This window comes from Centroberyx affinis, unplaced genomic scaffold, assembly GCF_046629955.1.
Source record: "Centroberyx affinis isolate AG114_WGS23_722 - 3 ecotype Tasmania unplaced genomic scaffold, CSIRO-AGI_Caff_v1 ptg002483l_1, whole genome shotgun sequence".
Classification (NCBI taxonomy): domain Eukaryota; kingdom Metazoa; phylum Chordata; class Actinopteri; order Beryciformes; family Berycidae; genus Centroberyx; species Centroberyx affinis.
In genome coordinates this window covers 504186-531156 of record NW_027280713.1, presented here as the reverse complement: position 1 = coordinate 531156, position 26971 = coordinate 504186, and the positions used below count along the sequence as shown (strand labels likewise).

Sequence of the window (26971 nt, the reverse complement as noted above, 5' to 3'; positions counted from 1 at the left end):
GATTATCTTTACCTCTTTTAACAGTACAATGTCTATAGGAAACCACTCATTGAACAACACATTTTAAAGTAAAGCTTACACATCTTGGGTAATATAGCCTTCATCAGGGTAACTCAAGCACTTTGGGAGCGCTGCAAGCTTGCAACAGATTTTGTTTTCCTCATCGATTAAAAAATAAGACATATTACAATACCTTTGGGAGGGCTGCAGACCCTGAGCTGCATGATGAAAACAAAAAAAAAAAAACTGGCACCACACCAGCTGATGAGGGCATAAAGTTAAGTTATTAAAGGGCATAAAGTAAACAACATGGGTGAACTTGACTCCTCAGCCTTGCCTGGCACACCGGGCAGCGCCACCTGATCCTGGAGCCGCGGGGCCTCGCTGCTGTAAATCAAGAGGCATCTGAGACGCTGAGCCTGGCGGTGAGACGAAGACGAGACCGCAACCAGACAGACAGGAACGCTGATGTGTGTCTCTGATAACACACACACACACACAAAGGACGGACAGGCGCACACACTCACACACACACACACACATACAGATCTCCGCATATCCCTCTGCGTTCCCACTCAGCTCACAATAGAGCCCCACAAACAGATGAACAAGAGGAGATCACACGAGGGCTGACATAGTTGTGTACGCGCTAATTAGCCACACTGGCAAAACCACAATGGGCTTTTCATAGCCTGCATACACACGCATCACACACACACACACATAACACACAGAGGACGGGTATCAGGGTTGGGATCTCTGCCATGTTTGCTATGATACCCTCTTTGATCTAGGGTGAGCAGTTCTCTGCCCCCTAAAAAACGAGAACACAGAGAGGGGTCTGGAGAGGAGAAAATGAGAGACAGAGAGAAGGTGGCAGGGTTTGTTTGAGCGTTTGACAGTCCCAGTGTGAATGGAGGATGCTGTGTTTTGTTCCGGGTTTGACAGGCGCGGTATGAACAGGCGTTTTTTGTTTGCCAGATGACATTTAGACAATGGGCGGGGAGTGGGGAGGGTCAGAGGGGTGCCGTGTTGTCGGAGGCGATCGTATGAGTGACGTCCGAGCCCTTTAGGGAGCCGCACAGAGTCGAGGGTCAGCAGGTCAAGACCTAGTGACCTCCGCTGACATCAAGGCGCACCATCAGATATAGAGAGAATAAAGAAAGTAATGAAAAACGAAAGAAATGAAAGAGTTTGCCTGGCTCTTGTGTTTCTCGATTAAACCTCAACATTAAAGTGACACAGCCATATTTGAGACATCTATTGTCCTGCCATTGTCGCTCTGACTCTTGCACGCCTTACTATCGGTTGCCTGTAATGTTGGTGATCTAGAAAATTAAGCTTATTCCACTATTGGACTGCACAGTGATTTATTGGACTGCACAGTGATTTATGTTGGGAACTGCGTGGGATTCTAGCTAAGGACTTTAACTTGTTTGGGCAACTGTGAAAGGAGCAGGACTTGAAAAGATCACTGCAGTCTATTCTGTCTTTGATTAAAACTTATTCTACTGTTGCACTCATTGTAAATCACTTGAGCAATAGCTAGATCCCTAAAGTTTGAAATGCGCTACACTTTTGTTAAGATTTCCTGATATAGAGCAGATTACGCACACGAGCAAACATACAAACGCACTAACGGTCAAACAAAACGTCAGCATGTGAATTACAGGTGTGCATAAACACACAAACACTCATGGCGTCGTTCATTCACACTGAGAGGTTAATGCTCATCTGTGCAGAAGAGACAATCCCCGGCTGTGAGTGTTGAGTGATACCCTGCCGGCTGTTTGTCCTCTATCTCTTAACCAGAGGCTGATGATTGTGATAAACACACACTGTCTCATTGCAAACACATGCACGCACATGTGCAAACATGCAAACAGACGCACAAAAAAAGCACAAGCGCACAGGCAGGTAACTAAAATCAGGCCAATTTTGTTATGTCGAAAATTATTCGCAACAGGCGGTGACTAAGGACCGCAGCTGATATCAACAAACACACATCAGATTCCGATTATCTCTCGCACACACACGCACAAACACACACACAAACTGAGCAGCATGGGTGAAGTGGCAGACAGACACAAGATTGCGTCCTGATTTGGTACACATGGCAGGGACCCAGACTCTTTCCGCTGAGAGTGACTCAGTGTGCTCCAGTCAGAACGCAGACACAGTTTGAGACAAAGAGATGAGGTTAAGAAAGAGATAGGAAAGAAGGCGTTTATTGAGATTTGGGTGGATTGGCGCATTGCATTACTGCTCCTCTGCTCTCTCCAGGTGTCGCTCTCCATCTCCACTCTTTCTCTTCCTCAACTGCTCTAAACATTTTCCTCACCCTCTCCACTCCTCCTTCCTTTCCCCTTTCCTTTCTTCATCCATCTCCTTCTTATTCTCGCCATCTTCTTCTTTCACTTCTCCTGATCTCTCTCACCAGTCTCTCACCCATTATCCCTTGAGGAAAAAAGTTAAAACCAGTCCATCAGGGGTACAGACCAAGTCCCAGATCGACTCGTCACAGATCCCTATGCTCAGCCTTCAGCCCCGGAGCCCTCCCTGATTCAAACACCTCATCCATCTGGCCTTACACCTCCCCCAAAAATAGAGTCACAACTGTTTATTTTATTTACTGTCCATGGAAAATATCTGTCTGCCTCAAACACTGCCTGCCTGCCCAGCGCAAAGATTTCTGGGTTATCAGCTGCGCCAGGCCAACGGTTAAGGGAAATCACATGTTTGGCCTGACATGAGAAAGGTCTGTCAGATGAGGAGAAGGAGTGAGAGGGAGAAAGACAGAGAGACACTGGGGAACGAGTGTGGGAGAGGAGGATTGACTGGTTTCACTGGTTCCCTTCCAGGCCAAATGCTCGCCAGGCCGAGTTTGACTTCGCGGCTCCGTCGGCTCTGACCGGCTTGTGAATGCGCGAGGTAAAGAGAAACAGATTTTTACAGGGAGTTTTATTGTGTGTAAAATATTGGGTGTTGATAAGGCCCAGTGTGGTTCGGTGAGCCTGAGTAAAGAGCAGCAGCCTTAGTTTTATTTTTGGAGTTAGTTTTCCCATCAATTTCTCTCTAGTCTCTAAAAGGTCCATTAGGGCGAGCTGAGTAGAACGGAGACAGAGGGCAACCCGGCATCCATCACCCTCTCTGCTTCAAAGCCTGGCACCACACATGCACATCCCAGAGCCAGCTAATGAAAGAAAGTTTGTGAGAGTGTGTAGTGTGTGTGTGTGTGTGTGTGTGTGTGTGTGTGTGCATAACTGTATGTGTGTTTGTGTGTGTGTGTGTGCACAAGCAAAGCACCCCTTTTGTGCACAATCCTATCAATGTCACAAAGGTTACGCTCCCTCAAGATAACCCGTGGAGATTGCTGTGCACTCGGGGTGAATTTTTTTCTCTCCTCTCTTTTTGTGATTAGGTGTCACGAGAATTTCCTTGGTGTAAAGACGACGGCTTTCATGTTGAGGGTTTCTCATGGTTTACTGGGCCATCTAACCATCCATTCAAGCCCCATGCAAAGCAGCCGCAAACCACACTACACAATGTTCATTCATAGTCTGGCTGCACAAAGACAATCCATATTTATCTGAGCTCAGCGACATTAACTCATGCACGTCTTAGTGCTGGTTGCTTGTAATGTTGGCGATTGCGGATGGCCGTTTTCACCTTTTTTCAATTAAAATAGTGAACTGGAGAGTCAAAATTGTTGTATATTTCACATGTAGTCACACCAATGTCTCATAAAGCAAATTATATGTTCCCTATAACATGCCAATCTGAATACAGGTCTTGGCGAACAAATATCCTGAGAAAATATCAATGAATTAGCACCACTACATAGGCTTGATCAGAATTAAAAGCTTAGCTGTATTAGAGCCTAGTTCCTGTGAAGGAATACAAGCATATCCACATGTTCTGGGGCGAGGCAGGTTGCCCCATCGTAGCACAAAGCACTTTCAGCAGGCACAGATGTGGCAGGAATGGCAACGTACTGTTTGTCAAAGACAGAAAGTGTTTTGTTGGTCTTCCATCAGTGGGTTGGACTGTGTTGGGTGGATGTATGGCTTGTTTAAGTAAAGTTCTGTTTCATTTAGTGCAGTAGTACTAAATGGTGTTGCAGTGCTCTTGAAATTGGGCCCTCCATCATTCATGCCAGTTTCCAGTGGCTCAATGGGCATCTACTCTGGTTCAGTGACTCTGTTTACAAATATGTTTCTACCAAACTGACCACACCACACACACCACCAATCAAAATCATCAGCCATTTTAAAAAAGGGACCATTTATACTTATTTTTGCATTCTAGGCAGGAATTTGCTTTTGATTTGACCCAAGTTAATAACTACTTTCAGATATTGTGCATGATCCATTCTAATAAGATATCTGGATGTCAAATATTAACTTAACCTCCATTTTGGGTAATCGAGTATTTGACTTCCATTGCCCAACCTCCTCTAGGAATTTAAGCTTTGCCTACATTAGTGCTCACTGTCTCATCAGCTAAATGTCCTAAATGTAAATGTGATTTACCATGGGAACTGCATGGCTCAGGTCTTAAACTCGTTTTGGGGTGCTGTGAAATGGAGCAGGACCTGAGCCAGTTGAACAGAGCAGTGAAATCTAGCAGCCAAGAGCAGCATTTACTGAACGCTATGACTGGGTTGAAGCTAAACTAAGAGCACCGCGTAAAACTCGGCTTTTTAGAGGGCAATGTCAATCCACAAACACACACACACACACACACACACACACACACACACAGATATACACACACACACACAGCAGCTTTGCAGTAACAACTGTTTACAGCTGATATGTTAATGGTTCATGTCATCCCATGCCAGCTTTGCCCATCCGCCTGGTGCCTGCTCCCCACACTGGACTTAAAAAAAAAAAGCCGCTCTGGCTCCAATGTCCTGACGAAGACGAGCCCCAACTCATCACGAAACTCATTGAGCACAGAGACAGCTTGAAAAAAAACAAAAAACGGAAGGGTATCCTATAACTGAAGTGTATCCTGCCAATTACACACCATGAGATGTGCACATTTACACTTCATCTGTGTGTGTGTGTGCGTGAAGGAGGGGTGAGGTGAAGTGAGAGCAAGTGAGAGATAGTGGTAGACAGTGAGAGAGAGAGAGAGAGAGAGAGAGAGAGATAGATAGAGAGAAAGAGAGAGAGAGAGAGACATGTAGTGCAGCACAAGTGTCAAATATGAACAGCCGTCCAAGCACTAATACGCACCATTGGCAGAAATGTCAGTGGAAAGGGGAAGAAAGGGTGAGGCTGAGGCTTGAGAATGCAGGAGAGTGAAAGGAGCAGCGAACGGGCGAAAAGCGAGTGAGGTGGAGAGTGAATGAGAGAGAGAGAGAGAGAGAGGCAGAGAGAGTGAGTGAGTGAGCGAGGGAAGGAAAGTGACTTAACTAGCGAGGAGAGAGCGGTGAAGAGGGAGAACTGTACATCTCAAAGCGCAGAGCGGGGGGGGGTTGAGAGGGTGAGAAGAGAGGTTGAGAGAGCCGACGGCTGGTGTGAGGCTTGAGGAAGCCGGTGGGGAGAGAGAGAGAGAGAGAGAGAGAGGGGATTTCCTGGCTGTATATGACTGGCTGGCAATCTCACAAGGGGCGAAGGCCTGGACTACAAAGCTGACCTCTGACCACTCTCGATCCTAATCAATTGATACTGCAGCGCTCTGGCCACAGATACAAAGCAATAACACTTGAGAGGGTATTATTTAGACTGTGGACTATGACATGGATGGAGAATTACGTTCTTAACCCAGTTGCTCCAGTAACCTGGTTTTTGAACAATGCATGTAAACATCTTAACTCGGTTAGAACTGTTCCTAATCCGATACAAAAACACTTAAGATTAAGATGCTTGATTTATTCCCATATTAAACAAATTACTGTGGGATTTAAACATCTTACTACTTTCTCTTTTTGTTTTCATCATCTCTGCAAACTCAAGACTTGCACAGTGTTATGGGTGCATCTTGATATAAAAAAAAAAATGGCACTGATTTACTATTACTACTGGGATCATAATTTCTTTCCCCTGTAACTGAGTAACCTCAGTCAAATAGGGAGGAGGTAGCTGGCAGCTGGACTTTTGTCATGCTTTTTTGCTTGCGGACCGTTCTATCTGTTAATATTCTGCTAATTGGTTCAGTCCTGGCAACACAAATAAATCACAGGGTATCAAAGGTTCACGTAAACAGCTTGAATGAGACCTTAACCGGAGTGTGCCCAGTAGCCAGGATACTCTGTGCATGTAAACGCTGTCAGTGATGCCGTTATCAGCACAGCTGCAACACGTCGAATCAGACTGCATGGCTATGTTGTATAAAGGTTTAACTAAAACTTAAACATCCTGGGCAGAAATGTATTAAGTCAGTATGTTCTGCTACATCGTTTGTATGATATCTTATGAAAAAAGATACACACCCTTGATTTGTATTGTGCCTATGCATGGCCAAGGTTAGGATTAAGGGTAGGCAACTAAAACAAATTTGGTTAAGGTTAAGGGTGAGGGGTGAGGGTCAAGTGTATCTGCCCATCCAACACCCTGAACTCCACACCTTTAGTTTCCACCACACTGTTTCAAAGTCAAACTACTGTCTTCAGCACATAACTTTTCATAGCTATAAGTATGAATTTAGTATGAGAACAGGCTCAGTACTTTACAGGCTCCTTAAAAAGTACTACAGACCCATAATAAACGCTGTTGTAACTTGTTTATTTATTCTCCTTTATTCTTCAGTGGGTCTGCCCTTCATGGCCTGGCTTGGTCACCGCTGTTAACTGCAGGCCAAGGCCAAACGTCCGCAGGGAGTGACCCTGTCTTCAGCACTGCTGCCTAACACATCCTGCGGCATCTTCCTCCCTCCTCCCCCTGCTCACCACACACACAAATATGCTGCCCACTGGCCACTGCCACTCCGAAGACTTGAAATATGCCGCGACCAAATAAACATGCCGACGTGCTGAGGAAATCCAAATAAATGCTGAGATGTGTAACAAAAAAAAAAGTATGAATGCTGATGCCAGGCGGGCTGTGGCATTGCTGGCGATGCACTGACACACACACACACACACACACACACACACACACACACACACACACACGGTCTGCAGAGCAGCAGAGCGAGGTGTCAGAGCCCGTTAGAGGCCTTTGGCTGGACGCAGCTCCAGAACAAGTTGGACAAAAGCGTTGCCTGTCTCCCCTCATTAAGTGATTTAAGATCCCGTGTTCCGCCGACTCCTTTCATCGCCGTCCAAAGTGAACACACTTAAAAAGCCCAACAAGAATGCCAGGCCCGCTGACATGAATGGGGTGAAGAGGGGCAGGAAAGCCAAGTTTATGGCGAAGGAACAGGGTCTAAAGCTGAGCTACGCTAGCCATGCCTATTAGCCTCCACACAGATGGAGGGAGTCCAGTGTGAATGAACGGGTACGAGGCTTGGCCCCTGAGTGGGAAACAGCAGCCACTTAATCCATTAACAGTTCTTCCTCCACAGAAGAAGCAACTTTTTCCCATGAAGGTTTAGTTTAGAAAAGTGCTGTTTCCACATTCCTGGCTAACAAGACAGGGCCGTCGTATCTGGGGAGGGGAGGTGGAGGAGAGGGAGGAAAGAGGGGAGTTGGAAGGAACGTCGGAGCGGCATCCAAGACCAACCCCATGGGAGCACGGGTTTGGTTTGAGTGGTGTCATAATTACAACTGATTAAAGTGGCTATCGGATATCACACAGTTGCCATTATTTGCTCTAAAAACGACATTACTGCATGTGATATGGGTTGACTCTGGACTTGTCAGCAATGGAGGAATGTACCAAGGGCTTTAGCAGCCAGACCGTGTGTTTACAGATTAATTTCTGTCAAAAAACACACACAGATATACACATATACGCACACACACCACACAAAGCTTCAATTAGCAGCTGGGCTGGTTCACTGTAATACAGTAACCCAAGGTATTTAAAAATAATGATGGTATCCATTTCATTTCAATACCGTCATAATATTTCTGCTCCTTATCTATCTAAAAAACTACCAAATTAAGAGCTGTTTGTCCATTTACAGTGTATAACAGTGCAACATAGCATAACATAGCGTAACATAGCATAACATAACGTAATGTAACGTAAAGTAACTGTGGAAGTGGAAGCCATTAAGAGTTAATTTGTCATCAAACTTCTTGAATTTAGCTATTGCAACTTATTTGCTCTGCAATATGTTGATTTAGTGCTTCCCTTCTGTGAACGTAATTAAGACTCCAGATACATGAACTAGTGTGTAAACAACTTCATTTCTGTCAGCGGGAGACGTATAGGTCTAGTCATCTTGACCACATAAATTCAGCATTTCGGTGTAGCAACTCCAGCCCACTGTTATTTTTTTTAACCCTACTCTGGGCTATTGTGTCATCTGTTAGCTCTCAAATTGGAGCTTTCTGGGAGGCTCCTCAGATCCACACAACCGTCCACCGCTGAGCCTGATCTGTACAATAAGAAATGACTGTCTGCAGCTGCTTTGATGAACACAGAAATGTGTTTGATGCTGGTCAACTCTTTGAAATGTGACAAGCAGGGGAGAACCCTTAACTGGGCTGACATCAAGAAACCTATAAGGCCTCGCCTGATGCTGTACAGCACAGCATCAGAGAGATTGGGCCGCGGAAGAATTCTTTACCACGTCTACTGTCCGAGAAAAAAGGGCCTAATTGGAGAGCGAGTGTGGTCTGCACTGCACAGTGTATGGAGAATGCAGAAAATGCACTATTTGGATTCTGAGAAAAAAGAAAAAAAAGATCCTTTAAGCAGCCAAGGTCCAATTAGTGTGGTATACGATCCAGGATCCAAACATTTGTTTACAAGAGGCTGTATTCTTCCTCAACTGAGTGTCTCTCTCTCTCTCTCTCTCTGTCTCTCTCTCTCTCTGTGTGCCTCTCTTTCTCCTTTTCTCTCCTTCTCTTTCTCTCCCTTTCTCTGTCTCTCTCCTCTCATTTTCTCTGTCTCTCTTTCTCCCTTTCTCCCTCCCTCTCTCTCTCTCCCTCCCTCTCTCTCCCTTTCTCTCTCTCTCTCTCTCTCTCTCTCTCCCTTTCTCTCTCTCTCCCCAGCAGTCTAGGGACAGGGGACCCTAGTCTGGTTCCACGGCTCCACAACAGAGTGGGTGTGGCTACACCGCACAAACCTCGGGGCCTTTTGACATTACACCACACAACCATGAGGTCAGAGGAAGGCTCTTTCTTCCTACGCACAAAGGAGTGATTTTTCACTCACCCCGTGAGAACAGCGGCAAATAATGAACCCTCGGGCCCCTGGTATCACGTTCGGTTTCACACGCGTCAACTCCATTCTGGAGTGGAACAAAAGGGCAGTAGGAGAAACATTTGTGGGGAGGGAACGGCGTGGCTGGGGGCATGTCATGAAAGGCAAGTTTTATGCATTTTAGGGCATTTCAATTGCCCTTTTACATATAGTGTTTCTAGGGAAATTGTTTCTTGATCCCTTTGGGACACATATAGATAAACGTACACATTTCACCAGAGAGGTCAGAGTTTACCACAGTGGTTTTCAAAACCTGGTGCTCAGAAGCTAGATTCCTGCTGGTTTTCTACTCCACCTGCTAGTTCACATTCACCTGGTGTCTCACCCAGGTCTCATTCAGCCCCTGATTACACTAGGTGAATGTAATCTACCACTGGGTAGAGTAGAAAACCAGCAGGGTTCTGGCTCCTGAGGATCAGGATTGAGAATCACTGGTTTGTTGGCAGTTATGCAGAAGCAGGTTAGGGGCTCAGTGTCTTGCTCGAGGCAGGGATTGTTGGACGGACTGAACCTGCCACTTTATGTTTACAGGACGGCCTCTTCTGACCTCCACCCCAAACTGCCACCCCAGTTACTGTCTTTGGATTGTGTGAGGGAATATCAGATGGCTGCCGCACATCTGGGGGAACACAGTGCTTTAAAGCGTAGAGAAGCAGGCTTATAAGTGGAAGTATGCCAGTTTGAATCCTTGCTACAACTGTGAAAACATGGAGGATAAAGTGAATGAGTGACGCTCTCCCCTCCCTCTCCCCTCCCTCTCCCCTCCCTCAACAAATACCTTCAAGGTGCCTTAGAGCACTTTAAACTCACTCATTCACTTAACTACTACTGTCAACCTTGTCTGACAGTAGAAAACTGCAGTTGTACTGGGCAGGTCCCGGGTGTGAAAATGTGTAACGGTATCAATGTGAAGGCAGGTGTTGAACATTTTATCAGAGTGCAGGTAGGAATTCAGTGTCTTGCTCAAGGCATGACTGGGACAAAAACCTAGGACCAGTCTCTCTAAATAACAACCACCCTGCCACCACAGCTTGTGTCTCTGTTCTGCAATGCATTTGGGAGAGGCCAGACGGATTAGACTGCTGTTACTGTGACATGAAAAGCTGTACTTAATTCAAAGCTCTCATGGCTGATTAATCACAAATTATGATCAAACAGCTGATTTACACGATGAACATATGACATCCTGCCCACAAGTCCATGTCTATGTCTATGTGTGTGTGTGTGTGTGTGTGTGTGTGTGTGAGTGTGAAAGCTTACATGGGTGTGTGTGTGTGTGTGTGTGTGTGTGTGTGCAATCTCACTGTCTCCTCAAAGTCTGCAGACTCATTTTCCACAGCAGATTAAATGGGACTGTCTGTCTGGGCTCCCAGAGCAGCTCCAAATTAAAATCACCCAGCGTCTTCACAATCATCTGAACAGCATCTGCACCTATTCTTCACGGCCTCACAGTACAATGCCAATAGATAGGATCAAACACTGGATATCGCACCCTGGCACAGCAATCCATGATTGCACATCGGCTTTTTTAGAAACGCTCTGGATGCTGATCATACAATCGCATCCGTCATCGGTTAGAGAAAAATGGAAAGAGTATGCGGGTTTGCACAGGGGAATATGGTAGGACGCAGATGTCCGGCGGCTGTGTGTTGCATAGTGGGTCACAGCCACGGGAGGAAGTGACATCAGCAGGGAACTCAAACTGGCACAGAGAGGGGGGAGTCGGCTGAGCGGTGGGGGAGTGAAGATGGGGATGGTGGGGGGTAGAAGGAGGCTGTGAAGTCTGAGAAGCCTTACTCGCCCCTTCCCATATCTGATATCAGGAGAGGAGTGGGAGTCAGCAGCTACAGTATATGACAGGCAGTCTGGACACCAGGGAGAGAGAGAGAGAGAGAGAGAGAGAGAGAGAGAGAGAGAGAGAGAGAGAGAGAGAGAGAGAAAGAGAGAGAGAGAGAGAGAGAGAGAGAGAGAGAGAGAGAGAGAAAGAGAGAGAGAGAGAGAGAGAGAGAGAGAGAAGGAAGGGGAGGAAGATTGGGAGAAAGGGGAAGGAAAGGGAAAGACAGAGAGGCAGTGACAGAGATAAGGAGGAACTGAGGAAGAGCAAAAGAGAACGGCTCCCTGTAACCTTCTAACATTTGTACTGTGGCAGATGCTGCATCTATGTGTGTGTATCTGTGTGTGTGTATTCATATGTCTGTGTGTGTGTGTGTGTGCATGTGTGTGTGTACGTGTCTGTCAATGCCCTTGCCACAATGTATGGAGACAATACAGACACTGATTCAACTAGATGGCGGTTGGCTTTTCACATTTTACAACCCCAAAAAGCGAGCTGGTGCTGCCATGCAGCATGAATTCAACAGTGCATTAAAAGCCCTGCTCCCTTCCGGCAATGGATGCAGATATAGAATACTAGGTTATTTCTACCCTGGTGTATCTGGCACAGTTTTGGTTATCTGTGCTAAACAGCCAATCAAAACACACTTGCTCCACGGCTCATTGGCTGCCGCAGGTTATGGGTTAATCCTGATTGGTGAGTTTCTGACAGAACACACCCCTGTTTCTCTTTGTGCTAGGAGCAAATTTGCATACTTTTTATCCATTGCACTGTAGTGTGTGGAGGATTTGTCATTCTGGACACTTTGGGATCCAAATAACAAAGATAATGGTATAAACCACAAATGCAAGAGACGACTGTGGCTTAGGCCAGCAGCCGTTACTACAGCTTCCAGAGGCGCTTCCCTCAAAACTCAAACTCCACACTGAAATAATGAATACAACCGTTTTTAATCATCTACAATTAAAGTTTAGAGTCACACACTGGGCTGCATCTCATCGCTTTACTTTAAAACAGTAAGAGAAAATGTGATTTTGTGACTGGCAAAGTGAAACCGTGTCATGCCGTGGTATTATACGCTGGCTCACCATAGCACCACATCTCCCACTACGCTGCTGGGTTGCTGGGCAAAATTTAGAATGGGCCTGCCTCCGCCATACAGGAGTGGCTTGGTGGATGGTAAATGTGTGTGATGTCTTAGCCGCCGTGTTTCTCTAACCCCCCTGTGTATCGCGTGTCTAGACCTCACTAGCACTACTTCTGGGTGGACCATGTGACCCAAAGGAGCAGTCACAGGACTTCAGCGTCTACACACCGGGCTTCTTTTTTATTTTTTTCGATCAATTCTTCCCCCTTTTTTTTCATCCTATAAGCAGAAACGCTCAAATAAGTGAAACTGAGGAAAGCTGACAGAGGTGGAGCCCAGCGCCAACAGCACATGGTTGGATCAAAGGACGGTTCAACCCTTGAAATGCCGGCTCACCTTTTTATAATAGCGGTTTTCAGGAATTTGAGTAACAAATCATGAAGTACCAGTCACAAGACTCAGTATCAGATTAATTTTCAAAACTGGTCACAACTAGTCAAAAGTTATTTTATTAGAAATAACCAATTAAAATTAGAATGAAGGATGTAAAACCAATAAATTCACTGTAATCCATTTTAATAGAATTTCTGCTTAATTTCATGACTCAATTTTGTATATTGCTGCAGGATATTAATGTTTTAATTCACCGTAGATATAAAATAGGTGTAGCCATAAAATATTATAACATAGTGGAAAATATACAGAAAAATATACAATATTAAATGTCATTGTAAATGTGTATTTGCATCCATTATATTTTCTGATAAATATAGCCTATATTTTTGAGTGTAGTGTATTTTTATGCCAATGATAAATATGATTCACAAATGTAAGTCTAATTGAAATCTAATTCTACTTAAAATAAACATTTTGACTACTTAGTATTTTCATATATTAAGGACTGTAAGACATATTATAAATAATAATGGAATATAATATAATTTATATAGAAATAATTTCTATCTACCTATCGAGATAGATATACAGTAGATGTAGATACTCTGATTATATTGATGAAAAGCATATGAAGTTGACATTTATTGAACATCATTCATAGAAATTTTGCTTTACATTAAAATACTTTTTACTTTTAGGCCCACATTGGAATTTGTGCTTCCTGCGATGTAGAATTTATAATACCTCTTTAAAAAATTACACTACACAAAGGGGAAAGGGAAAAAAAAATCAATTACTGAACTTCTCGTGACCAAGCTTTTGCCACTTACAATATTCCACTATAACTCAATGGCCAGCTCCATCCTGAGACAGAAATATTACCGCTGTGCCATAAAGACTTCCGATGGAAACCTAAGCAGCCAGCACACTCAGGAAACAAATAAAACATCTTTATGAGTGGGATTTTATGATCTTAATAGCCAAAGTCCCGGTCCAGTGGCCTCTAAGTGCTGCTCTGGACAGTCTGTTTTAGGGCCAAACACCATGCAGTGCCTGCAGGACAGCCAATGGCCTTTTTCAACATAAGTTACTGTTTTCATTTGTTGGTTGGAGCATATTTATAGGAACACTTTTGTTCCCCGTGAAATTACAGCAAATGCACATTAGCTGTTGATGTAGATTCAACTGCAATATGAAGCAATCACAGGTTTCCACTTGAAAGTGAAGAAAATATAGAGACATGTTTTACAACCTTTTTCAGTATTTATTCAGCAATTATTTTCACAAGTATATAGTGTATAATAAAATGACTACTGTGTTGCATATTCTAAGAAATTATTATTAACGCTATTTTAAAGTTACGAATAATTACCATAATGAAATGAGATTTATACATATTTATTTAATGTAAAATTCCTAAAGAAATATTACTTTCATATGAATATGGTTACATTAAGCATAAAATAAAGAATATTTTTATTTCTTTAAATACAAAGTGCAAACTTACCTTATCAGACCCTGTGTGCTCATTTTAGGAACATCTTTTGATTTTTTTTTTTCTTTTTTACAATGATTGATTATTTGAATAAAACTGTTTTTCTTAGTTTTTCTTTTAGTTTTCACTGTTGTAAAACATATTTATATCAGTGTTTCAACAGCATTATATTCAAACACATTATTTGTGTTGTTTTTTATTAATTTAACATTTAACATATAACATTTTTTTTTTAATATTATAAACATGAGTCATCTAAACTGTAAACTAACCAAGACAGGCTCATTCCTCCAATTCCAACTGCATGTTATAACTTCAAACATTGTGAAACTGGGTGGTTTCAGGCTCTGCCCACGTCTCCACAGACGGGATTCCAGGTATTGTGGGTGAGGTTGAAGGGAAACTCGTCTCTTCACCCTTCAGCTTTTATTACTTTTTTTTCCATGGAAGTTAGTCATAGTTACTTTGAAGCGGGACGGGACAGGTTATCTGCGACCTCGTCTCTTTGTTTAACAGACAATGCCGGGTTGTCTGACCATTAGCCTCTCTTTGTAGGGGCTTGTCTAGGTGTGATATACACCCTGTCACTGCTGATACCGCAAAGCCAACCTCAGAATCTACTACATGATAAAGGAACAAAGACATTGGGAAAGAAAGAATGCCCCTTGGTCATTTACAACACTCCTATCCAGTCAAGTTGGAATGACCAGCAAAATGCAAATTACTTCAATTACACATCACATGCAAGATGAAACAGGGAATACCACAGAATCCCACAAATATTCTGCCTTAACTAAGAAGGAATAAAAGCTGACAGGAGCCAAGCACCGGTTTTGAGAGGCACTAATGACTGAAGAGTCTCTTGTCTGATTCATGAGAACGTAGTATTCTGCTCAAGCGGAGGCATCTCATTGGCTGGGAGAGGGGAGCAGCGATTGGCTGCATGGTGACACTCTGTGTCGACTCTGCGCTGGGACCTGTTACTCCAGATGCCCTCCTCTCGTCCCCTGCAATGTTTGCAGCCCCACGCACGCGATCCCTCACTCCGCTTGGCTGCACCCTCTCATCGTATTACTTCTGCTATTCTAACTCCTCCATCAATTATGCACTAGAATAACTAAAGGCCCTGGTGGAGCCAAGACATAAAGGGGGATCATCAGCATGAGCACTCGCAGCGTCTGCCTGCGTGTTCCCACTGTGTTGCTGCGACCGATGATATGAGTGCCAAAGTACCGACTCATATAGGGCAGCAGTGATGTCACACATATTGATGGGTCTGGGCATAAACACAACACGGTTATGCCACAAACACAACACAGCTAGTACAGTGGTCACTGTGTTAGTAGGTAAGTTTGGCAGGGAGAGAGACCCGCTCTTTGCCTCGCTTGGGTGCCCCCCCAAGCCTAACCCCCACCCCCTGCTGCCCCCCCACTCCGCTCCCCAATATTCTGCCTTGATCAAATTGCGTGCCAAGATTATGATGAGTGACATTATAAATGGTTTTTAAGTAATACAAGTGACCACAAATGTAGGGTAATCGTTTTCAGTGAGCATTTTTACCCCCATTGAAGGTTAAGAAAAAGATCGGAGAACGCTCAAGTAAAGTCCCAAGATTCGTAACCTACTTTTCAAATTCCTTGAAACAAAATGGAGTCGAATTTGGAAATGGCTGCCTCTGTTCCCCGCTCCGCCACACACCGCAGAGAACAGGCGAAGAGGAGGAGAGTCTATGAGCCACGTCTATGGAAAGTGTACAACTCTTGGCAGTCTGAGATTTCAATTAATGGCCCTGTACATTCTCAAGTTGTGCGATAATCAAATACCAAAAACAATTTAATCACCGTCATTCATCAAGAAAGCAGCCCGGGCCAGGAAAGGATTTATAAAAAAAAGCACGACATCATGTCGACCCCTGTATTAAAGTCATGACGATCCTGACCTGGATTTCTCCTCGTTGCGTGTGAAGGTTTGCTGTCCAGGCTGTACTGTGAGATCACAAACAGCTTTTTAATATTTCATGGGTCCCAAAGCACCAAGCATGCTCAAATCCAACAGGAGGAAACACTTTCTGTCTCCATGGACCAGTAAGCCACACTAAAGGTCCCACAAAGTCATACCAAGTTCATGAAAAAAACAACTGTTCATTACACACGTCTAAATACCACTTGTTTGTTTCCATGTTCACCAAAAAAACCTGATTGTCAATTGCCCTTTTCCCTATTTGCCCACAGGAGACTAAAAATGCCAAGTATGCTAAACCTTCTTCCATAGACTGATAACCAATACAAGCCTCCACATGGTAGGAAAAACACTGCTGCAAAACACTGTGCCAAACCTTCATCAGATAAAACCCGATACCCACATGTTTTCATCAGATAAGGTTGTATTTAAACCCTAGAAACCAAGGCAATTAGACAGCAGCAGTGTCTGCCACAAAAGCATATTTTCTTTATCAAAGATGATTTAGATAGTCTTGTAAGGCAAAATAAAACTGGTCCACTTATGTGCAGCACAGTGATTGCAGTGCGCATAAACACTATGTGAATCATACATGATTCACAAAACCTTGACTGGAAAAGTAGTACAGTCACACTCAAATTTTTGTCTGATTTCTTCCAAGATATACAAAAAACCTAAAAGTCAGCAACCATTGCAAATGGGGAAACATTGCCTGATGAAGAGGTATACATACTTTTTGTTATACCTCCAAAGCCACAGTGACCCAAATACAGTTTCAGAAACATTACTTGGAGGTTTGGCCCTGCTATCGACATGATCACATTTGTTTTCTATCAAGCATACTTTTCTAGCCAATTTACATTTCAGTTGGAATAGTATACGATTCAAATTTATTGCTGTGCCAACTGCCTCATTACTTCCACTTGTCTTAAACCAAAAGAGACAGCCATGCCTCCCCTCGTCGGGCTATCCATGTCAGTCAATAAAACAAGCTGTGTTGCAGCTACCAACTCAAGGCCACAGCCCTCTAACCTACAGACCAATATTAAGTATCAAAAACGCTGTAAGTGGGATAGCCACTTCTAGATAAACAATTCAAATTCAGACACATTCCTGCTCCAGCGAGTATTAAACGAACATGCAAGAGAGCACGTTCCTGATCATTCCAATTCTCTTCCAGCTTTCACCCTCTTTCCATCTTCCACCCAATCCGGTTGAGTCGACTCATCCTTTACATTTACTCTACTCATTTGAAGAATGCAGTTCAAATGCATCCTTTAGTTCCACTCTGCCTCAGAAAATGCTCCTTTAATAGAAAGCACATAATATATCTTTGCAGCTGTAGAGTTTTCTGAAAAACTTTCACTTTCTTCTTGGATTCCAAATTATACAGTGCGTCTTGTCGAACTGTATAAATTCATGTTTCATTATTTTTTGCTGTTCAGCCAATGTACAGAATATAAAGGGAAGACCAGATAGCCACATGCACTCTACTAACTTTGATACTGTGTGTGCGTTCCAGAGATGCACTGCATACAGCAGCAGCCTTGCCTAGTCTGTTAGGAGGCTTAGTGGCTCTTTAGGACCTTTTAGAAGCAGTTTTCAGAAGCTTTACTGCAGTCATTAGGAGCTAAGGCTGATTAATGTGAATGGTCAGGCAAGGCCTGGCTTTCTGAGAGAAGAACAGAGAGGGGTGAAGGGTCCCACAGGAAGTGTTTTGTGTCTCCACACAAAGGGAGGGCTGACCTCTTAAGCCCCTTAGAGCCTCTTTGCTAATACCCTCACCGGTGCCTACAAAGACACAGGGGATGCCATTTCACCACTCACATTTGAACAGCATACACAAAAAAGCCCCACCAAGATTAAAACGGCAGAAAAGTGAACCTCTGTGCAGTGGAGTGAGACTGTGAGATTAGGCCTAAAGAGTCCCCCCTAATCCATTGACTGCCGCGCATATCAAACGGAGGATGCCAAACTCACACCGTCTGTGATCTGGAAATAGACTGAAATAAATAAAAAATAAAACAAGCTTATGAAAGCATAAGAAAATGCACCAAATCATAATACAGTTATCTGAGCCACAATGATTAATCTTATGGTGCCTGGACCTGGGAGAGTTACTGCAAGGTAATGAGGAAATTTTCATGGAATATAAACAAACAAAGCAGCCAAACTTATTACCACACTCTTGTCTCCAGTTCCTATCAGTCAAGCCCTGGCAGCCTGAGGGCCTTGACTTATTACTTTGAACATAATGGGAGGGCCAGCGGACCTTTTCTCTGCAGGCAGGGTCGTACAGCATTAGGAATGACTGGCTTCTCCACAGGAGGACCGTTTCCCCCTCTGCAGAAGACTAAGTGTATGAAACTCACGGCTTAATTGACATCAAGGCTCAGCCTTTTTAGGTACATAGGTCACAACTGATTAAAGTATACTAAGTGGTAGGAAGCCGACTTGATATGAGAAACAGAGGATGAGAGATTTCTTATCTGAGATATAAGGCTCTTTCATTTCATGCACTGGAAATAGTTTCCTGACTGAAGTGTTTGCAGCAATGAAACTTAATCCTTTTTCACTTTGTAATAAAATGGAATATATATCTTGGATAAGAAACTTCTCATCCTCAATTTATTGATAGTTTCTTACCACTTACTACCCCCTCCCCCCTCCCCCCTCCCCCTTTACAGAAAGTCACAGGCGATCAACTCTCTTTGATGCCTCTCAACTGTGCCGCATGCCTGTCTCAAACATCCTCGGCCAGAGGCTTTGGGGTGGAAATACAGGTTCTGACCCCACCCAGGGGCTCCGCGGCATGGCCACTGTTCCCCCCTCTTACCCTCTGGCCCCTGATCCGGAAGTTTCTCTCACCCCTGTGACTGTGTTGTCGCTCCCGTTATGTGCCCCTTCCTCTGCCCCACCTCCTATAACATATTCACACTCCGAGGAACCCGCCATATCCACCTCTCCCTCGTTCACTCCCCTCTCCTCCTTCTTTCTGTCTGTCTCTCTAAGAGCATGCATAGTTAAAAGCCGGCTATGGGCCGCTGAGTAAGAGAGGAACAATAGCAGCCTTTCAGGCAGTCTGGGCCGGGGCTGGGAGAGGGCTGCGGTCCTGAGACCCAGTCAATATTTGGACGTGGTTGCTTTTTGTGTCCGTTTTTAATCCAAGCGGAACCAAGCAGCAGGGAGCCGGGAAAAGGCTGAGAGGGAAAAACGAGGGTAAACACTGGGAACAATGCAAATGGAGCAACTTACAATACCACTGGGAAACTATCACAACATCAGCTCGCCACAAACTGAAAAATGGAGTATTGTTCCTTAAGTGGAGATTAAAAAGCGAGCAGTGTAGAAAAAGCAAACAGCGGAGGTCATTCCGCACGAAGAACTGTGTGCGAGTGTCAAGGCGAGGAGGTTATGAGGTGGAGAGAGAAGCCGCAAGGCCTTCTCCCATTTCTGAGGTATTATCTGAACCATTCTCGCAAGGGCTGCTGAACAATAAGATAAAGCATGTCGACGAACTCCCTTCGAAGGGGAGATGACAATTTTGATCATCGGAGGGACACAGCAAGTTAGTAACCGCACTCGCCAAAACCTGAAAGCAGGGGCTTCTTTTACAGGGCATTAAAAAAAGATCTTTGATTGTCTAAGAGAGAAATATGTTGCATCTGTTGTGGAAAGCTTTGGATGGGCATTATCAGGGATTAAAGGAAACCCCTGGGGTGACAGTGCTCTTGTACGATGCTGGAATCCCTCTCTCCCCAGCTGTCAGGTCGTTAGTCCCACCCAATGAGGTTCTTTGATGACGAGGGGTATCAGTTTCCATGGCGTCGGAGACACAAACAGCTTGGGAGATTAGGGACGGAACTCAGCCCTGATTCTCCGTTGATCCCACCTATCAGCAACAAATAAACACCTTGGGCCACGGCAACGCCTGCATGCGGACCATATGGACCCGGGTGGGTTTTAATGAAGCAGCTAAATACAGGGTGAGCAGGGAATTCTCTAATAGCCGCTTGTTAGTGCGGCAGTAAATACTGCACTCGTATACTTTATTCCGTCGTTTGGTTGACGGCGCAGACAGCAAGACTGAGAAGTAACATCTGTGACGGATTTCTCTTACATTCACACGGGGTTGCTACACTTTTTCCATTACAAAATTCAACACTTTTTTCCAGATTTTGATTTCTGGCCTGGATTGGGATTTTTTTTGCCAGTAGTTCAATATTATGTATGCCAATAGTGCCAACGACTATTAGTATAGTAGTTGAGCATTATTCTTCACAACAAATATCACAATGTGTAAAACGACATTGGGTCAACACCTAAATAAAAGGAATACTCATATGTGTATCAAGACTAAACAACAGCTTTTTTTCCTACACTTCCTACACTTTTAATGACATGAAAAATATCAAATCTGTTTAAGAAACGTAGCCAGACTTTCTAAACCTGCATAGGAACCCTGTGTACAGTATTCTCCATAACATCCACACATGAATGTTAACTCACAATAATCTAAATGGCCGGACCCTCTCTCTTTTCTCTTCATTCACTCAGCAATGCAAGAGATTTTACTCTGCACGGTAGCAGCAGCCTCACCTTCAACCAAATTAATTATGACTGATAAATACCAAAATGGCACATTTTATTCAAGGCCATTTTTCTTTTGAAAAGACAGAATTATATGTCTAACAAACAACTAGGAGTCATTATATCAATTGTGCCTCAGTAGTTTCTCCAACAAGGCTCTCTGACACTGCAGCTTCATTCCTTTAAATTAAGTAGCTTATATGACTACAGCTACTTGATGTCACCGTGTGGAGGCATTTCTAACTCCGGGCATGGCTGAACCATCCTCAGAGTTAAACCCCTGCTCCACTTAGAGTCCCATCCGCCTTGGCTAATCGACGACAAGCATCAGCACAGCAAGATGTTCTGCTGAGATGAAACCGTAGCAAACATGGACGCATGCTTATTGAAATTACAAGAAGCCTCCTTCCACGCACATATGTTTGAAACAATACAAAAACATGAGAAAATGTCATTGCATTTCCATTTTTCACGACTCACTTCCCATTTCAATTCCCGAGCTCCTGTAGGGGATTTCATGAATGGCTGAGTATGGACTGCTGCTCCGGGTGCCATTTTTTCCCCCCACTTTAGTCAAAAATGCAGAGCGGGAAGAAGAGGGGGAAAAAAAAAAAGCTCATCTGGAAGTTGGGACTATACCACAGCGGGACCCAGGGTTCGAATGCTGAGTATGGTTACATTAACCAGCAGGGAGCCGGGGCCCAGGATCTGGTAAGGAATACTGTTAGGTTCTACTGCGGGTCAGGGGCCCCAAGCTTTAGCATGGCACTCGGTTACATTATATAGCCCGGGTCGGGTTTAGATTAGAGTCATGAATGAGAAAAGGAGACAGTCATTTAGAGTTACTCATTTATTTAGCCAAAGAGCCCCTTTCTGCTGAGACAAAGCCCAGGCAGGGTGCCTTGCATGGCCCGTCACTGGGCCCCATGGCCTGCGGTACTGCCCCGGTTTTGACCCTGACAACGGTCCCCTCTGTGCCGCTCCCTGATGCTTAACCCACAGCCTGCCTGGTTACTACTGAGTGTGTGACCTCAGCATGTGTGTATCTCTCACAAGAGCATGCACCACGCTGGGCCTTGGCCACTGCTGAAATACCCCTGTGTACCCCTCATTGTCTGCCCCAGCGTGGGCCGGGGGGGGTGCGGAGGTTGGAGGGACACTTGGACGGGGGGCATGGCAACCGAGGAGCGAGACTTGGGAACTGGGAACCTTCGTAGGCAAAAAAAATAAAACACTGTAGGCTGTGAGCGGGACAGACTGTGTGGCTGTTCCAAAGATGTTATCACTCCCAGATAAGTGTTAGTAGGGCAGGAACACGATCAGCTGCCTTTGATGCCATCACAAGATTTGTGTTTGTGTGTTAATATCCTGCAAGTACCTCTAATTTCCAAAACTCACAGCAATGTAGTTACGTGTTTAGTCTCTGTGCAAAGGAAGCCCAACAAACCAGTTCCTTATCCCAGACAGAGCAAATATACTTTTTTGACTCATGGCGAAACTGTAGCTTCCAGCACACAGCCAATGCCCGAGCACAGACCTGACAATGAACACATACGAGTTCAGCTGAAACAAAGTGGCACACTCATAACATCACTATGTGCTGAAGTGCCAAGCATTCAGAGTGACTCACTGAGTCACCAGGGAGGAGGCTGTTTAGGATGAGAAACGTACAATCATTTAAACCGGTGACAAAACCAACAAGGTGCCATTTGTAAATCAGCAAGCAAAGGTAGTCCACAAATCAAAAGGTTCACATCATTAATTCCTCTGTGCTATCCAGTTATCTAAAGTTAGTGGGTTAACTTCTGATAATTAGAACTAAACAGAAACGGTAGGTGGCAACCTACAGCGGATCATTTATAGGAAATTATTCACAGTATCTTTATAGCCATTCACAGCTAAATACACGTGATTACCATAGCAGTGTGTTACTGGGAAAAGCTGACAAACTGACAAATAACAATAAAGCACATCGATTGAAACTTCACATAAAATATCCAGTAACTTAAGTATGGGATGACAACTATTCTGTCAATGCTAATCGACGCCGGCAGACGACCGCCGACGCTCAAAGTGGATGCAACTCAGCATTATTTTCCACACAGCAGGCTGAGCTCAGCCGAATATTTTTTTCTCTTAAAAAAGTGCTTGCAAAACGCATCGTGTTGTAGCTTTCATTATCGACATGTGGGCCACACTGAGCACATCAGCAGACAGTCTATGTGAAAATCCTTATTACCGTAGCCTACACAACTTAATTGTTAAATTGTCAAGTATGATTTATGATGTGCAGCAGCGTGCACAGTTGATTACGAAGATGTTTCAAATGTGCATGAAAATTAAATTGTAATCATCCCGTCAGTCTATCAGTTAGACAATCAAGTGAGGGGGTAAGCCCACCTAAACTCAGTTTACCCACCTTTTTATTTGCAGAATAGAATATAGAGAGTTTACTCGCCTTTTTAGGCTGACATAATGACGTAAAATCATAGTAGGTATCATAGTAGCCTTTGCTGCTTACTATCATACTGATGGATGTTATAGGAAGCTATGGCTTTTAAAGGGAAAAGTATAAGATAATGTGGGATTTTTTTCTGAAAGTAGCCTATATTTGATTTCTGTCATATTGGTGGTTGTGATGCCTCGTCACTAAGTGGAGGTCAGAGTTTACCCTCCTCTTTATTTACCACCACTACATCCAGCCACCATTAAACCACACCGGCTAGTCTGAGCTTTAACCGGGCAATGTCAAGGGTGAAGTTCACCCATCCTGCGGGGTTGAGGGACCCCTGGGTGCCGGTGAGTCCTGCGGGCGTTGTGTGACACTCACCTGATGTTGGTGCGGTTCCAGTAGACGGCGTAGCGGTCGGACACCACCTTGGACGCCGGGTCCTGGCCGTACACGCACATCCCGATGATGAGGAACACGAACAGGATCATTTCCACCTGCGGCATTGCTCTCAAACTTGGCCGAGCCAAAGTCCCTCCTGATTCGGCGTTGCTGGATGCGGTGGTGAAATGTTGTGATGCGAGGGGATGAGGAGGGCTGATCACATCTGAATGTCGCTCCACGCCGGTTTATTCCGTCACAGATGTAGTTCCCTCTTCACTGTTTATGACGAATGTATAGCTGAATTCACAGTCCTTTTTCTTTTTTTTTTTTAAAATAGCGATTTCTGTTTCAGTCCGTGCTCTATTAATCGGATCGCGTACTCATTGCATCAAACGCGTCCTCTTCAGTCGCTCGTATGGAGAAATAAAAAAAACAGGGCTATTTAAAATACGAACAAAAATCCAAAATGTAGGCGATCTGACTAATATGCTATAAACACAGTCGGGGAAACGAACAAGCTTCCTGCAACTGAACTCCACTCCGCGCACCAAACAGTTTCTCTAACTCGCATTGAATTTCCCAAAGAGGTGAAAACGTAGTCTATACGCAGCTCTTGTGAAAATATAAAAAAAGACAGGGAATAAATGTTCTACAACGCAGGGATACGGAGAGGACAAACGCAATCTCTGCACCGTCGTTCTCGTCGCTGTCCTCTCTCAAACTCGGGATCTCTCCTCTGTTTGGTGTCGCTTAAATTGCCAAGGCAAGAATAGGACTTATTAAACCGGCAGCTCCGGCTGGACCCGCGCAGCTGCCCAAGCGCTCCTGTCCTGCCTAATAACGCAAGTAAATAAAACCTCTCGCTCGTGCGTAAACGCAGACCTATCCGTGCCCCGACAAGCAGCCCCGCCGCATAACCGAGAGCGCATGAAAAGTGGTGTTATCAATCTGGAGAAACCAACCCAAGTCAGCGCTCTTGCTCCTGCGGCCATGCTCTCCCGGACCCCCCCATCCTTCCCTTCCTCCCTCCTACTGTGCCAGTCAGGGAACACTGTAAAAAATTGTCCGTCTTGACTCGCATTTAGTCTCATATTCAGTCATCCGTGTCTCATTTTCTCAAAGCAAATTGGTGTTTTTTTGCCAATGGAGTGAGATAATTGCGCTTTGTTTCCACTTTGTGCCTTTTTAACGTTTTCAGTTGTTGCAGGGGTTTTCTGGAAACAAGTGGGCCAATAAAAATCTTGATTAAGGCAGACTAAAGATCATTCCATTTGTAACAAGAACATGACACAATCAATACCAATAGATTTGTATAGGAAACGAGAAATTAGTTCACTAGCCTATATGGGCAGAGGTTTGTTTGTTTGTTTGTTTGTTTGTTGTTGTTGTTTTTACTTCTACAAATAAGATTTTAAGACCCAACACTGGATGAAATGACTTGTTCAGATAGACATTTTTTGCAGTGTACAGTTTCATGGTTGCGCACAGTCTCATTGGCTTGGATTTTGAATGACGGGCGTTTCGCTTACAAAAACAACATCCCTCCTCCTGGGGGGTATATGTGCTTCTTAGTGCGACAGACTGGACTCACTCATTTCATGAACACGGGTGCACAACAAGCTCGTTCACCGGCAAAGCGAATTCTTTCCACACCGAACAGTCGTAATCTCAATCTATAAAAGCATCACCTTTTAACACTTAGGAAGTTAAAATGCTTGAAACGCCATAACTTGCATCAAGTCATTTATATAACCTATAAACTAGGATGTGTAATTTATAGGGGCATTTCCATTTTAACTTATTTATTTATTTCTAGGCCTATTTCGACTTCTTAACTTATTTTTCTACGTATTTCTCTTAAAATCTGCAAATGATATGGAAAAGCCTAATTCGACTTGTTTCCAATGCAAATCAACTCGTTTTATGAATTTCTTTGCATGAAGCTCATCATACTAGGGGAGTGATCTGCCTATTCTGCCAAGACAGTTCTCAAAACTGGCGAAATTGCATTGAAAACTGTGAAATTATCTCGACCAACTGGAAGATTTCCCCCTGTTTTAGGGAAACCAAAATTGTAAGACTCAGTAGCTTAGTGATGAATGAATTCCAAGTAGCCTATAGGTCTAACCCTGTGTGCCAGACAAGCCAGCTGGTTATAGATGAATAATAATACCGAACTGCTTTCATTTCATATAGTTGGCCTCCTCGTCTTCTTCTGCATTTTGTATAATGTCACACAGACATACTACTGTATGTCAAATATGTCTGCACTTCGGCTGTCTTCTCCCTCACTGGGTTCAGTGCTCAAGGCCAATGCTGTGGCTCAGGTTTACGCACATGACTCCTTGCGCCACATAGTGGAGGCCAGGGGAAATGATCCATAGGGTTTCTATTGCACTAATTTAATCATTAAGAAACCCATAAGGACAGGGGATTTTAGGTGTTTTCCCCACATGAAAGACATAAAGGTACAGCATAAAGGATTTAGAAGTAAAAAAAAAAAAAAGTGTTCAACAAGCTTTGGAATATATAAACATCAGCAGTGGGATTTTGGAGTATTGTCCATTAGTGAGGCAGTGCAGAGACAGACACAGGTTGGTCTGCTAGTTGAACTAATCCCCATTATAACAACAGTACCACTGTGGAACCTCGTCGAAGGCTGCTGAGCTCCACAAGAGGATTGTAAACCTTTAGCAAGACACGGAAAACAGTCTGTCAGCATTCCTCTAACTGTATATCATCTCTTCAAAACAGCCTGATTTATTCCACCTGAACAGGCCTGCTGCCCTCTGTTTTGCCTGGATCAGAGTTCCTCTTTGCCTGTCTAGCACTTTTGACACACCGCAAAGTGGGTATCCACCTTTTGAGGATGAAAGAAATATGCATGTTTAGAGTATAAAGAAACAAATAGATGAATAAAAATACTTCTCCTGAAAGCCATTCTACTGATAATATTTAAAAATTTACATCTCTGATATGACTCCTTTGAGCTGCTAAACTGGGGTGAGCGCTTACAAAGAAACCTGGCATGGAAAGCAAGTTTGGTAAGAGTGGGTGTCAATGGGTATATCAATTGGACAGTAAAATAGAAGAGAAAATACAAGTCCGCACACAGGAATATGCTCTTTTGAATTTCATGGGAATTATCTTTGTCCTGCACCAGATTTACTTGCATTTCATTAATTTACTTATTTTTAAACAGGTACAGTGCACTAATCAACCCAAGGGTAAATGTGCCAGTGTTAACCAACTGGCTAATTTTCAGCTGTAGTCCCTGTGACCAGATGTTATTAGCCAGAAAGTCGCTATTTGAATGATGTATCAGTTGGACACACATCACTGATGTTTAATTGCATTAGTGACGGTGAAACAGTAAAATCTGGCATCCCCCCAAGTCACCACCTCATATACCCGTTCCCACACAGCACCGATCATACCTGCGCTCACC

At 44.0% G+C, this 26971-nt stretch overlaps 1 protein-coding gene across 2 annotated transcripts in view; it reads right to left on the bottom strand.

Annotated features, from left to right (window-relative positions):
- The window catches only part of LOC139656482 (ephrin-A5b-like), a 64247-nt gene extending 39832 nt beyond the window's left edge, over window positions 1–24415 (bottom strand). For both annotated transcript variants that reach the window (XM_071534080.1, XM_071534079.1), the window contains exon 1: window positions 23521–24415. In XM_071534080.1, the coding sequence (XP_071390181.1) occupies window positions 23521–23645 (125 nt within the window). In that variant the 5' untranslated portion in view covers window positions 23646–24415. The remainder of the gene's footprint in view (window positions 1–23520) is intronic.
- Window positions 24416–26971: the final 2556 nt, after the last annotated feature.